The sequence below is a fragment of the Oncorhynchus tshawytscha genome, linkage group LG11, assembly GCF_018296145.1.
Source record: "Oncorhynchus tshawytscha isolate Ot180627B linkage group LG11, Otsh_v2.0, whole genome shotgun sequence".
Taxonomy (NCBI): Eukaryota; Metazoa; Chordata; class Actinopteri; order Salmoniformes; family Salmonidae; genus Oncorhynchus; species Oncorhynchus tshawytscha.
This window is the reverse complement of record NC_056439.1, coordinates 3580893-3594472: the sequence shown is the minus strand read 5'-3', so window position 1 is coordinate 3594472 and position 13580 is coordinate 3580893. Positions and strand designations below refer to the sequence as shown.

The 13580-nt window shown below is 45.0% G+C and overlaps 1 protein-coding gene across 1 annotated transcript in view; it reads left to right on the top strand.

Annotated features, from left to right (window-relative positions):
* The first annotated feature begins 1309 nt into the window (after positions 1–1309).
* The window catches only part of LOC112262382 (neuronal membrane glycoprotein M6-a), a 97423-nt gene continuing 85152 nt past the window's right edge, over positions 1310–13580 (top strand). Inside the window, exon 1 of the mRNA XM_042329697.1 lies at positions 1310–1482. Coding sequence (XP_042185631.1) covers positions 1479–1482 — 4 coding nt within the window. The 5' untranslated portion in view covers positions 1310–1478. The remainder of the gene's footprint in view (positions 1483–13580) is intronic.

Here is a 13580-nt window from a genome sequence, read left to right as displayed (position 1 = left end):
AGAACCGTTTGAGGATCTGAGGGCCCATGCCAAATCTTTTCAGCCTCCTGAGGGGGAAGAGGCGTTGTCATGCCTTAGTCATGACTGTGTTGGTGTGTGTGGACCATGATAAAGCCTTAATGATGTTGGCACCGAAGAACTTGAAGCTCTCAAATTTCGACCTTACTATGAACCAACCACACAAACAATCAGCAGACTATGTTTATTCAACATTCATGACAGACAAGGGAGTTTTAGTTTTTTATTCTATGTAGCCTAAATGTGCGTGGCTATGCCAAACCGTCAATGGAAAGCTTCACCACAATCAATGGAAAGAATCACCACATTCGGGACAAGCCTAGTCCTAGTCTGATTAATCAGGCTGTATTACACAAATATTTGGTATACAGCCTGAGACATCAGGGCTGTGTGCTTAAATTGTGTAAAAGTTCCTTACAAGCCAGAATGTTGAATACAATTACATTTAAACGTACTCTACTGGTTGTCTGTGAGGTTTCACCTGCTGCTCGAAAATGGAGACAAAATAGAGTAGTGTTATTACTCCAACTTTCAGTAGCTGGTTTATACTTCCGGTTTTTATTTTCAGTACTGATACAATTTGCAAACAAACACTTGCACAATATGTCCGAGCCTAACCAAACCACAGACCAAATGGCGAACACGTTCAGCTGATTGCGAGGAAACATCCTTCGGTTGACTACATCACCTGCAATGAGTCAAGAGATTTAATGTACAAACGATGGAACCTACCAGCGCTGGAAAAAGTCAAACAAACACTTTCAACTGCCCAAAGGAACAATAGCATGTACAACGTGTAAAGTAACCTCAAATATATTTTCATTTAACATTCTCTCTCTCCCTTGCAGAGACTATTACAGCGGCTCTCTGAAGAAAATATTACGGTAACTTTTTTCACACTGATATCATGGAGTAACCATGGTAACAGCGGATGTTTAAGCAAGCGGACCTCCTACCTGTTTATAACGCAATAGGCTACAACCCAAGCTAGGATAGCCCAAGTATTTTATTGATTTATTGACCATCTAAATTCACAACTTTGTGGTGTCTAATGTAACAAATATAGGGTTTAATCGACTTTTGAACTGTAGGCATATTCAATCATCACAGTTTGAACTGATGACTTGAACTTAGCGTAGCCATACATGCAGACAACCCATGCTCTGTGTGCTTTTTCTTTGTTAAATCGACCCAGGGATTTAACTGTGGACAAGACCACACAATACTGTACTTTTGTCCGTTTTCTTTACTCATTAATTCGGTCGGACAAAACACCATTGATTCCTCTGGATTTCTCCCTCTAGAACTCTGCGCTTGCCAGTTCACCCGGTCGACTGATTACTGTTACGTCTGTGCATTGCGACCCACATTGGACTGGACTGCTGTATCTCGAAAGTTGCTACTGGGGTCTACAACCTGATAACTTTATTCACCATCACAGTGAAGAGAAATAGCTTGAGATGGGTAAGTGAAATACAATTGTTTTCTTCTTGTTAATGATTCATTGGCGACTTGTTGATGCTACTTCTGAACAAGGATAACGGAACGTGGGTTTGGGTGCTGCGGTGATTGACACTTTCTGACACTGGATGAACGATTTTACAACAGAGCGTTTGAATTGCTGATTCGGGAAACTGTTTATAAAATTGTTAAAATCATATTGCTCATGCATACATTTTAGAAAGAGGAATGCAATGTTCCCGCATGTGGAATAAAGTTTTTTTCACGATCTATTAAATAAACGTCAACATGTTTAGAACCAAATGCTGGGGAGGGATGGGTAAGTAGCCTTTATCAATCAGAGTAAGAATTTGATTTGATACAAGCCCCAGATTCTTTGTCTTGTGGGAGCCTTCTGTAACCGTATCTATTGAGTTGCCTTGGATAAGAATGGATGGCTTGAACTCCGTAGCTTTCCTGGGAAAGGAATGTGTGCACTGTGCATGGAAGGGATGCAACTAAAGTGCTTTCAATTGAGTTGCGTAGCCAGACGCCTTCAACTGAGTGATGAAATGGTATTGAACACACACACACACACACACACACACACACACACACACACACACACACACACACACACACACACACACACACACACACACACACACACACACACACACACACACTCTCTCTGTCCCCCATACACACACACACACACACACACACACACACACACACACACACACACACACACACACACACACACACACACACTCTGTCCCCCCCACATACACACACACACACACACACACACACACACACACACACACACACACACACACACACACACACACACACACACACACACACACACACACACAATCACATCATGCTGCTAATATGCTGTTAAGTAGTCCAGTATGAAGCTCGTAATCACATCATGCTGCTAATATGCTGTTAAGTAGTCCAGTATGAAGCTCGTAATCACATCATGCTGCTAATATGCTGTTAAGTAGTCCAGTATGAAGCTCGTAATCACATCATGCTGCTAATATGCTGTTAAGTAGTCCAGTATGAAGCTGGTAATCACATCATGCTGCTAATATTCTGTTAAGTAGTCCAGTATGAAGCTGGTAATCACATCATGCTGCTAATATGCTGTTAAGTAGTCCAGTATGAAGCTCGTAATCACATCATGCTGCTAATATGCTGTTAAGTAGTCCAGTATGAAGCTGGTAATCACATCATGCTGCTAATATGCTGTTAAGTAGTCCAGTATGAAGCTCGTAATCACATCATGCTGCTAATATTCTGTTAAGTAGTCCAGTATGAAGCTGGTAATCACATCATGCTGCTAATATGCTGTTAAGTAGTCCAGTATGAAGCTGGTAATCACATCATCCTGCTAATATGCTGTTAAGTAGTCCAGTATGAAGCTGGTAATCACATCATCCTGCTAATATGCTGTTAAGTAGTCCAGTATGAAGCTGGTAATCACATCATCCTGCTAATATGCTGTTAAGTAGTCCAGTATGAAGCTGGTAATCACATCATGCTGCTAATATTCTGTTAAGTAGTCCAGTATGAAGCTGGTAATCACATCATGCTGCTAATATGCTGTTAAGTAGTCCAGTGTGAAGCTCGTAATCACATCATGCTGCTAATATGCTGTTAAGTAGTCCAGTATGAAGCTGGTAATCACATCATGCTGCTTGTCTGTTTGCTAGATATGAGGAAGTGACAGAAGCTACGGTGAGATGTTTAATGCAATTACAACTCACCAGGCACTAGATTTACAGCTACAATCTGGGAATTGGTTCAATGGTATATTCATTATTTTTCCAGCCACATCCCTCAGCTGTAGAGCAAAACAAGTGGCAGGGCTGCCATTTTACTGAAACACTGCTTTTACGACTGCTCATAATGCCTGGATACATTTTATACTGGTTTATACCACTGTTGTGTGAATGTCTAAAGATGCACCGTCCAATTGAAAACAAAGCAATGTACAGTATATCAAGAGCTTTGCCTCTTTTTCAATTGAACGTGAAAAGGTAACGCACATGAAAGGTAATCCTAAAGAATAGACTTCTTCATTTGGTCAGATTCTCCATTGTTCCAATGATGTCAACCCAATGTTTAATTTCCCCTCTGAAGGACAGGGCTGGCTGTTTCACACGGAGCGCCAGTCACTTTGTGACCAAACAGATTCGAGAGATGTTGTACATGAATCAGTGAAAACTCCAGCATGTATGTTGGTATCACTCAGAGGAGGCACACAGCAACAGCCTTGAGACAGTCGGGTTCCCCTTAATTACATCTCTCTCTCTCTCTCTCTCTCTCTCTCTCTCTCTCTCTCTCTCTCTCTCTCTCTCTCTCTCTCTCTCTCTCTCTCTCTCTCTGTCTCTCTCTCTCTCTGTCTCTCTCTCTCTCTCTCTCTCTCTCTCTCTCTGTCTCTCTCTGTCTCTCTCTCTGTCTCTCTCTCTCTCTCTCTGTCTCTCTCTCTCTCTCTCTCTGTCTCTCTCTCTCTCTCTCTCTCTCTCTCTCTCTCTCTGTCTCTCTCTCTCTGTCTCTCTCTCTCTGTCTCTCTTTCTGTCTCTCTGTCTCTCTGTCTCTCTGTCTCTCTCTCTCTCTCTCTCTCTCTCTCTCTCTCTCTCTCTCTCTCTCTCTCTCTGTCTCTCTCTGCCATGTCAATTTGCTACCGGTGGAACACAAACAGATGTGAGGAAAGGAAAGAACAGTACAGCTGCCAGGAAAAACTCATCTTGAATGAGGGGAAGTGGCCTTGAGCCTCACCTGGCACCTTGAGGAGAATGTTTGTCACAGGTTCAAAGTCGTTTCTAATTGGTTTGTTATTGGTTTGTCTTTGTAGGCCTTGGTCAAAGGTGCTCATTAATCTAGAGAATGAAGGAAAGAAACCATCTGGATTATGTCATCTGTTGTTGTCTATGGCTGCCTTTCATTGTTTGGAGTGTTTGTAACCCAAGCAGCACATTCCCCATGGTGTATTATGTCTGATGAAATCTCATAGAGAACAGACAGACAGACGGACAGATGGACGGACGGGCGGACAGGCAGGCAGGCAGGCAGACAGACAGACAGACAGACATTGTTACTGTGTAACGGCCATTCGTTCTTTCAGTCATTCTTTTTTGCATCATCCCTCCATTATGCATCCAGCAAGTCACATGAGTGCTAAATGGTGGTATTATGCAGTTGTTCTGTGCCCCCTCCAAGCATTCTCCTCTTTCTGTGGGGCCTTTTGATAATCTTCACAAGCGTTGCAGTGTTTGTGGAACAATTTCACTTCATGTCCTTTGACTCCCTGCTCCAGCTGAGAACCGGGAGGATTTGCTAATGTGAATAGCTGTCTGTCTGTCTGTCTGTCTGTCTGTCTGTCTGTCTGTCTGTCTGTCTGTCTGTCTGTCTGTCTGTCTGTCTGTCTGTCTGTCTGTCTGTCTGTCTGTCTGTCTGTCTGTCTGTCTGTCTGTCTGTCTGTCTGTCTGTCTGTCTGTCTGTCTGTCTGTCTGTCTGTGTCTGTCTGTCTGTCTGTCTGTCTGTCTGTTGCATTCCAGGCTTTGCTGGGTCTGGGTCTGACCCCACGGGTTGGACACAGACACGGAGACACACACAGACACTGATAGAGACACAGACATATGCACGGCTACACACATACATGTACACTCCTGGGGTCTCTAGGCGGGAACTCTTGCCGCTTTGCAGCCTTAGATCAAGTGTGTGTGTGTGTGTGTGTGTGTGTGTGTGTGGCATGCACACACTACTGTGGAGGAGAATGATTTATTATGATACAACAGCAATGTCTGCATTACGCTGTATGGAATTGCAATTATTGGCAGAGACCCCGGGCTAGAATCCCCCATTGTTCCACACGCCTATCTCCTTAATCAAAGTTCTGTGTGTGTGCACGCGCGTGTGTGTGTGTGTGTATGTGTGTGTGTGTGTGCGTGTGTGCGCGCGCGTGTGTGTGTGTGTGTGTGTGTGTGTGTGTGTGTGTGTGTGTGTGTGTGTGTGTGTGTGTGTGTATGTGTGTGTGTGTGTGTGTGTGTGTGTGTGTGTATGTGTGTGTGTATGTGTGTGTGTGTGTGTGTATGTGTGTGTGTGTGTGTGTGCGTGCGCGCGTGTGTGTGTGTGTGTGTGTGTGTGTGTGTGTGTGTGTGTGTGTGTGTGTGTGTGTGTATGTATGTGTGTGTGTGTGTGTGTGTGTGTGTGTGTGTGTGTGTGTGTGTGTGTGTGTGTGTGTGTGTGTGTGTGTGTGTGTGTGTGTGTGTGTGTGTGTGTGTGTGTGTGTGTGTGTGTGTGTGTGTGTGTGTGTGTGTGTGTGTGTGTGTGTGCGCGCGCGTGTGTGTGTATGTGTGTGTGTGTGTGTGTGTGTGTGTGTGTATGTGTGTGTGTGTATGTGTGTGTGTGTGTGTGTATGTGTGTGTGTGTGTATGTGTGTGTGTGTGTGTGTGTGTTTGAAGAGAGGTCATTTTACCTTCCTGTATGGAATGACCAAAGCTCAAATCTCAATAACAGGCCCATCTCGGCGCCAGCTTCCGTGTTTCACTTCTTTCTCATCCTCCCGTCGGACTCCATGGTGTTGGGTTTCCAAGCAGCAGTAAATAGTGAGCAAGGACTTATATGTCTTGGGGGGAGTGAGTCATTGAGCCACCCACCTACCCCTGCTCTCCTGTTCTGTGTCTCTGCTTTCGATTTGGATGGAGTTACGGTTTGTGAACTGTTCCTAGATCAGATTTGGCCAGAGAGAGAGTCTGAAATACAAAGCTCCCTTCCACCACCACTAACTCACTTCTCCAGATGCTCTGAGACACTGAACCCGTGAGAAGTCTCCTCTCTAAGTCACAGGGACTATCTAGTAGTGTTTACCCCCCTAGCAAGGTCTGACTGTCTGCTTCCTACTCTCCTTAGATGACCCTTTCCATCATAGGTTCATATTCTGACCAATTGTCTGTCGTTTCTCTCTTTCTCTATTGTAAAGACTTGACGGTCTTCTGCTGTTGAGTCCCTAATAGGCCAAATCAAATCAACGTGTATTGGTCACGTACACAGTTTGGCAGATGTTATAGCGGGTGCAGCGAAATGCTCAAGTTACTAGCTCCTAACAAGGCAGTAGTATGTCAAACAATTATGTACACAAAACGTTACCAAATAGCCAGTGCTTGATCCACCGTTTTTCCTGGTGAGGCTTTAGCAGCAAGTCGGCTCTTTTCCAACCGACCAGGGGCAAGAGGTGTTTGATCTAAAGTCCAGACCCTCTCGTTCTCTGTCTTTGAGTCACATGGTCCTTTATCGTTGTTGGCGCCACTGTCTTGGTGCTATTACATGGTGTTCTAGGCTGCTCTCTGTTCCTGTTTATTTCCTCAGGTGTTACTGTAAAAGAGGAACACATGTTGTTGTTCATATCTGTAGTGCAGCAGTGCACTGTAGTGAACACCCAGTTGTACACTTGTTGAGTGCCCTTAAGTGTAGCAGACCAGCTAAGTGTGTTTAGTGGCTCTAGCAAGTGCACTTCACTGTTGCCAAGGCTCTCAGAACTCAATCCCCTCTGGAATGGAATTCAGTTCCCTTATGACACAATTGCCCTTTGACCTCCCGTTTTCACCACACAATGGGTACTTAAAGAAGAAGAAGAAACCTTCTCTGCAGGAGAATGTGTGCTGAGCTGGGACGGGCTGGCATTAGATGTAGACCGGGTCAGACAGACAGGGGGAGAGGAGGGAGGTAGACTGCGTTAAAGTTCAGGCGGGCTATGGGGAAAACTTTATGGCCTCTGTATTGTACATTTCAACAGCCTCAGACCACATTTTTTTGTGTATTGTGCAAAGTTACAATACGCACGCACGTACGCGCGCACACGCACACACACACACACACACACATTATGTAGGGGCTTGAGTTGCTCTTTAGATCTGTTAGTCTACTGTAATGAAAGAGGTACCGTGATCCAAGGTTTAGACAGCCTTGTCCGTTCTCATCCCTTCAAATATTACATGAAGGAAGGGGACACGTGCCTGTGTGTGTGTGTGTGCGTGCACAGTGGTGGGTACAGGTAGAGGTGAACCACAACCTTCAGACCCTCCACAGAGCTTCAACAGTGGGCATTCTGGGTAATCATAACATGCTTATATAACATTTTAGGACTAACCCAAATAAGACATGAAGTCCTCATACGTGTTGTGATGGAAAATGGGATGGAAACTGTTGTTATGAGTTAGAATGTCGTCCCCATATATTAAGTACGATGTGTAAAACGTAAAACATTTCTGAGAAGGTAGTGTTTTGTTGTCAGATTAACTGCGTGTCTCTTTCTGAGCGAAGACATAGACAGTAAAACACCCAAGTGACGCTAATTCTTCTTTTACAGACTTATGTCCTGTCAAATAAGAATTGGGCAGGAAATGTATTCTTCTTCTGTTTATTCTTCTCTCGTTAGCTCTGTTTTCTATTCCTTTCTTCCTTCCATTCATTCACCTCTTAATGGAGTTGCTCTCAACAGGCCTGTATTGATTCCTGCAGTCTATTGTAGTGTAGCCTTGGACTCTCTCTGACTGCCTTGTATGCTTATTATGAGCCTGGTACTTAGACACATGCAGGGCATGCTCAGTGTGTTCCTCGGCAGGTTACCATAGTCCTAACACGGAGATGTGCCTGTTTGAGCGTTTCAGAAGTCAGGTAGATTCTAACAGGTGTTTTGTGCGCATTTTTCTTCACCGGCAGACAATGCATTTCTACCAGAGTGCGTTGCCATGGTTACCGAGTAATACCAAGCCGAGAGTCTGCGATCAGCTAATTCCTTTAGTCCTTTTCTTCCTCCTTCTGTTCACCACCATCTAATAACTTGGCAAAGCTGTGTGTGTGTGTGTGTGTGTGTGTGTGTGTGTGTGTGCGCACATGACATCCATATGAGGACATTCACAGTGGTCATTATTCATGTCAGAGTTTCCACTAAATGCACACAGAAAGAGCATTCCCATGTCACTGGTGGCTATAGGAGAGGAGAGGAGAGGAAAGGAAAAGAGAGGAAAGGAAAAGAGAGGAGAGGAAAAGAGAGGAGAGGAAAAGAGAGGAGAGGAGAGGAAAAGAGAGGAGAGGAAAAGAGAGGAGAGGAGAGGAAAAGAGAGGAGAGGAAAAGAGAGGAGAGGAAAAGAGAGGAGAGGAGAGGAAAAGAGAGGAGAGGAAAAGAGAGGAGAGGAGAGGAAAAGAGAGGACAGGAGCAGAAAAGAGAGGAGAGGAAAAGAGAGGAGAGGAAAAGAGAGGAGAGGAGCGGAAAAGAGAGGAAAAGAGAGGAGAGGAGAGGAAAAGAGAGGAGAGGAAAAGAGAGGAGAGGAGAGGAAAAGAGAGGAGAGGAAAAGAGAGGAGAGGAGAGGAAAAGAGAGGAGAGGAGAGGAAAAGAGAGGAGAGGAAAGAGAAGAGAGGAGAGGAAAAGAGAGGAGAGGAGAGGAAAAGAGAGGAGAGGAAAAGAGAGGAGAGGAGAGGAAAAGAGAGGAGAAGAGAGGAGCGGAAAAGAGAGGAGAGGAAAAGAGAGGAGAGGAGAGGAAAAGAGAGGAGAGGAAAAGAGAGGAGAGGAGAGGAAAAGAGAGGAGAGGAGAGGAAAAGAGAGGAGAGGAAAAGAGAGGAGAGGAGAGGAAAAGAGAGGAGAGGAAAAGAGAGGAGAGGAGAGGAGAGGAAAGGAAAAGAGAGGAAAGGAAAAGAGAGGAGAGGAAAAGAGAGGAGAGGAAAAGAGAGGAGAGGAGAGGAGAGGAAAAGAGAGGAGAGGAGAGGAAAAGAGAGGAGAGGAGAGGAAAAGAGAGGAGAGGAAAAGAGAGGAGAGGAGAGGAAAAGAGAGGAGAGGAAAAGAGAGGAGAGGAGAGGAAAAGAGAGGAGAGGAAAAGAGAGGAGAGGAGAGGAGAGGAAAGGAAAAGAGAGGAAAGGAAAAGAGAGGAGAGGAAAAGAGAGGAGAGGAAAAGAGAGGAGAGGAGAGGAAAAGAGAGGAGAGGAAAAGAGAGGAGAGGAGAGGAAAAGAGAGGAGAGGAAAAGAGAGGAGAGGAGAGGAAAAGAGAGGAGAGGAAAAGAGAGGAGAGGAGCAGAAAAGAGAGGAGAGGAAAAGAGAGGAGAGGAGAGGAAAAGAGAGGAGAGGAAAAGAGAGGAGAGGAGAGGAAAAGAGAGGAGAGGAAAGAGAAGAGAGGAGAGGAAAAGAGAGGAGAGGAGAGGAAAAGAGAGGAGAGGAAAAGAGAGGAGAGGAGAGGAAAAGAGAGGAGAGGAAAAGAGAGGAGAGGAGAGGAAAAGAGAGGAGAGGAAAAGAGAGGAGAGGAGAGGAAAAGAGAGGAGAAGAGAGGAGCGGAAAAGAGAGGAGAGGAAAAGAGAGGAGAGGAGAGGAAAAGAGAGGAGAGGAAAAGAGAGGAGAGGAGAGGAAAAGAGAGGAGAGGAGAGGAAAAGAGAGGAGAGGAAAGAGAGGAGAGGGAGAGGAAAAGAGAGGAGAGGAAAGAGAGGAGAGGAGAGGAAAAGAGGAGAGGAGAGGAGCGGAAAAGAGAGGAGAGGAAAAGAGAGGAGAGGAGAGGAAAAGAGAGGAGAGGAAAAGAGAGGAGAGGAGAGGAAAAGAGAGGAGAGGAAAAGAGAGGAGAGGAATAGAGAGGAGAGGAGAGGAAAAGAGAGGAATAGAGAGGAGAGGAGAGGAAAAGAGAGGAGTGGAGAGGAGTAGAGAGGAGAGGATTCCCTCACTGATATAGCCCTGCCCCTTCCCCACTCTCTGTCCTCTCCTCCTATAATATCGCAGTATAGCTGTTATCCAGGTCATGGGTGGGGCAGACCGTCAAGTCAACCACAGCCTGCAGCCATAGCGCTCTAATACACATACTACACAAAACACCATCCTTCTCGGATACACACAATCTCCTAACACAGCCCAAACGTAATTTAATATAATCGTATTGAATGTCCCTGAGACTAGAAATGCCAAAGTGACTACCTTGTATGTGCATCACACATGAGAAGCATTCTGGAGCATTGTCTGTATGTATGTCCCAGTCCCAAATGGCACCCTATTCCATTTATAGGGCACTTCTTTTGACCAGGGCCCATAGGGCACCATATAGGTTATAGTATAAGGAATAGTGTGCAATTTGGGCCTAGGTCATAGCCATGACATCGGACTGTGATATGAGCTCCCATCCCTCCCGTCTCTCCATCCTCCATCTTCGTTGTTTCACTCCTCCATCCCTCCATCCTCCATCTTCGTTGTTTTACTCCTCCATCCTCCATCCTCCATCTTCGTTGTTTCACTCCTCCATCCCTCCATCCTCCATCTTCATTGTTTCACTCCTCCATCCCTCCATCCTCCATCTTCGTTGTTTCACTCCTCCATCCCTCCATCCTCCATCTTCGTTGTTTCACTCCTCCATCCCTCCATCCTCCATCTTCATTGTTTCACTCCTCCATCCCTCCATCCTCCATCTTCGTTGTTTCACTCCTCCATCCCTCCATCCTCCATCTTCGTTGTTTCACTCCTCCATCCCTCCATCCTCCATCTTCGCTGTTTCACTCCTCCATCCCTCCATCCTCCATCTTCGTTGTTTCACTCCTCCATCCCTCCATCCTCCATCTTCGTTGTTTCACTCCTCCATCCCTCCATCCTCCATCTTCGCTGTTTCACTCTTTCTTCCTCTTCCTCTCCTCTCATCTCATCTCGTAGCTGTTGTGGTGCCAGGCTCAGGTACTGTATTAAACCCAGACACAGACAATACAGATTTAGACATTGGGCTTGCTTCAATCGAAGCAGGTAGCATCTTTTATTGTGGTGTGAAAATACAGGACAACAATCTCAACTTAATACATCACATTACTTCAACATGCTAATTCACATAGCGAAAATGACATTCACTCCACAGAAACCCCAGTCTCGGGTTTCAATACAATAGAGTCATAAATACACATCTTTCCCTCTCGTGGTACATATGTTCACCTAGTCACTCATCAGCTCCCTTTCTGTCTCTGAAAGCATTAGTGCCTCTCTCACCACCTTGATGGCTTCCTCTTAGCAGCTATATTTTCACACACATGCACGCACGCACACACACACACACACACACACACACACACACACACACACACACACACACACACACACACACACACACACACACACACACACACACACACACACACACACACACACACACACACACACACACTACTCTGTCATTGTGGAAATTGGCCCTTATGTGTTTGAAGCGGGATAATGTCCCCGAGACACATTTCCTTCCATTTCCAACACAATAACTTTTAGAACTGCAGGAGGGCCAAACTGCTAGTGCTACTCGAGGTGTTTCAGTTACTGACCAGCACACAGTCACCTTAGGCTGTTGAACAGTTCCACCAACTTGAGGTCAGAGTTGACCTTCTAAAAGGTTATCTCATTTCCATTATATAGAGATTTGAAGGAAATAAAAAGCAGAAGAGGAAGCGCTTAGCCTATGTGTCTGGTACAGCGGATGCTGAGAGCAAACAGTCACGTGCCGTTGCCTCGGCGATACCAGACCTACAGTGGCCTAGCGATGATGGAGCTGTTACTGAGCAGGTTGGTTTCAAAACAACCCAGATGTTGCTGGCTCACACCTGACGTCACCGTACTCCATTCTCTTCAGCGTCACAAGGCAAACATTACTTTGCATAAAAGATGCATGGCCATTTCTCCCAACTCCCCTGATAAGGGGTTTAAAATTAACAATTTAAATGGGTAATTATGCTTCAAAGGCACAATCCTGAGGTTAATCAGAGCAGAATCAGGTTCAGGGGAGAAACAGCTTTCAGTAGATACATCATCTAAAGTGGATTGCCTACTGTAGGCTTAAAATAATAGGATAGGTCAGGTGAGACTGAATGATTGATAGGGTCTGTGTAGATATCAGTATTGTTTGTGGTTGGTGTTATTACATTATCATAACACGCTTCATTTCTTTATTTCATATATTTATTCATTGAAATATTTATTTATGTTGGTCACAGCTGTAGTGGGAGGGAGAATCACCCTCTGGATGAGTAGTACATGTTTTACACACACACACACACACACCCACACACACACACACACACACACACACACACACACACACACACACACACACTATGCTGTACATATCCCTATAGATGTCCTTTTCAACAGGGCCGTTTATAAAACAAGGACGCTACTCAGTCTTTTGTCAGTGTAAAGAGAATGGGAACAGGGAGGTGAAGCGAGGAGGGTTAAATATTTGTGAATTAAGAAAACAAGTGAATGAATTTTTAATCCTGTTTTCGGAGACCCGTTGGAAACACCAAGGGAATCCTTGGGCACCGCGATGCGTGCATGCTCTGACTGGTCGGGGAAAATAGCACAATGAGGGGGAGATGGCGCGAGGGAGAGGAGGAGAGGAGAAGGAGTGAGAGAGAGAAGAGATACAGAGAAAAGGAGGGGGGGAGAGGAGAAGGAGGGCACTAGAGGAGAAGTGTCTGTCGACTGTCTCTGGCCTAATTTTTTTTTCTACTTTTGTGCAGTCGTCTTAAAAGATGTAATGGAATTATTCCCGGACCTGGAATAAGGGATGATAAGATATCTTTTAAATACTGTACGATGGACAATGAATTATAGCAGCCAAGAGAATGCCATCAGACATTATCAAAATCATATTACCAGACTCATGTTGTCATCCATATTGTCAATGGCACTTAATGGCAGACTGAGTTTAATTCACCCGTGGGAAGATTGCATTATGTTATACTGACTGCAAGATAAATAGATTACTCCTCTATGACTTTACTGCAAAATCCAGTTTGGTATTGATAGTAGTTTATTACATCTTTACTAACCCAATGGTGGACAACTTGTGGTTCAGAATGAGTTCAATTTCTCCAAATGCCACTGAGAATATGATGAGATATGAGAGGTGAGTTTGGCTATCTAGAAATCGCCTTTGCGTTGGTGTGACAATTTATGACGCCTGCACACAGCACAGCAGAGCGATCATCCTCTTCAAGACATCCCGTTTTTCTTTCACAGTTCCCGTGGACAGTTGCTCTTTTCATGGAGTGCCCGGTGGAAGTCACTGAAAGATAGAGGTTATTCACTTCTCAAACCAGGAAGTGGATCT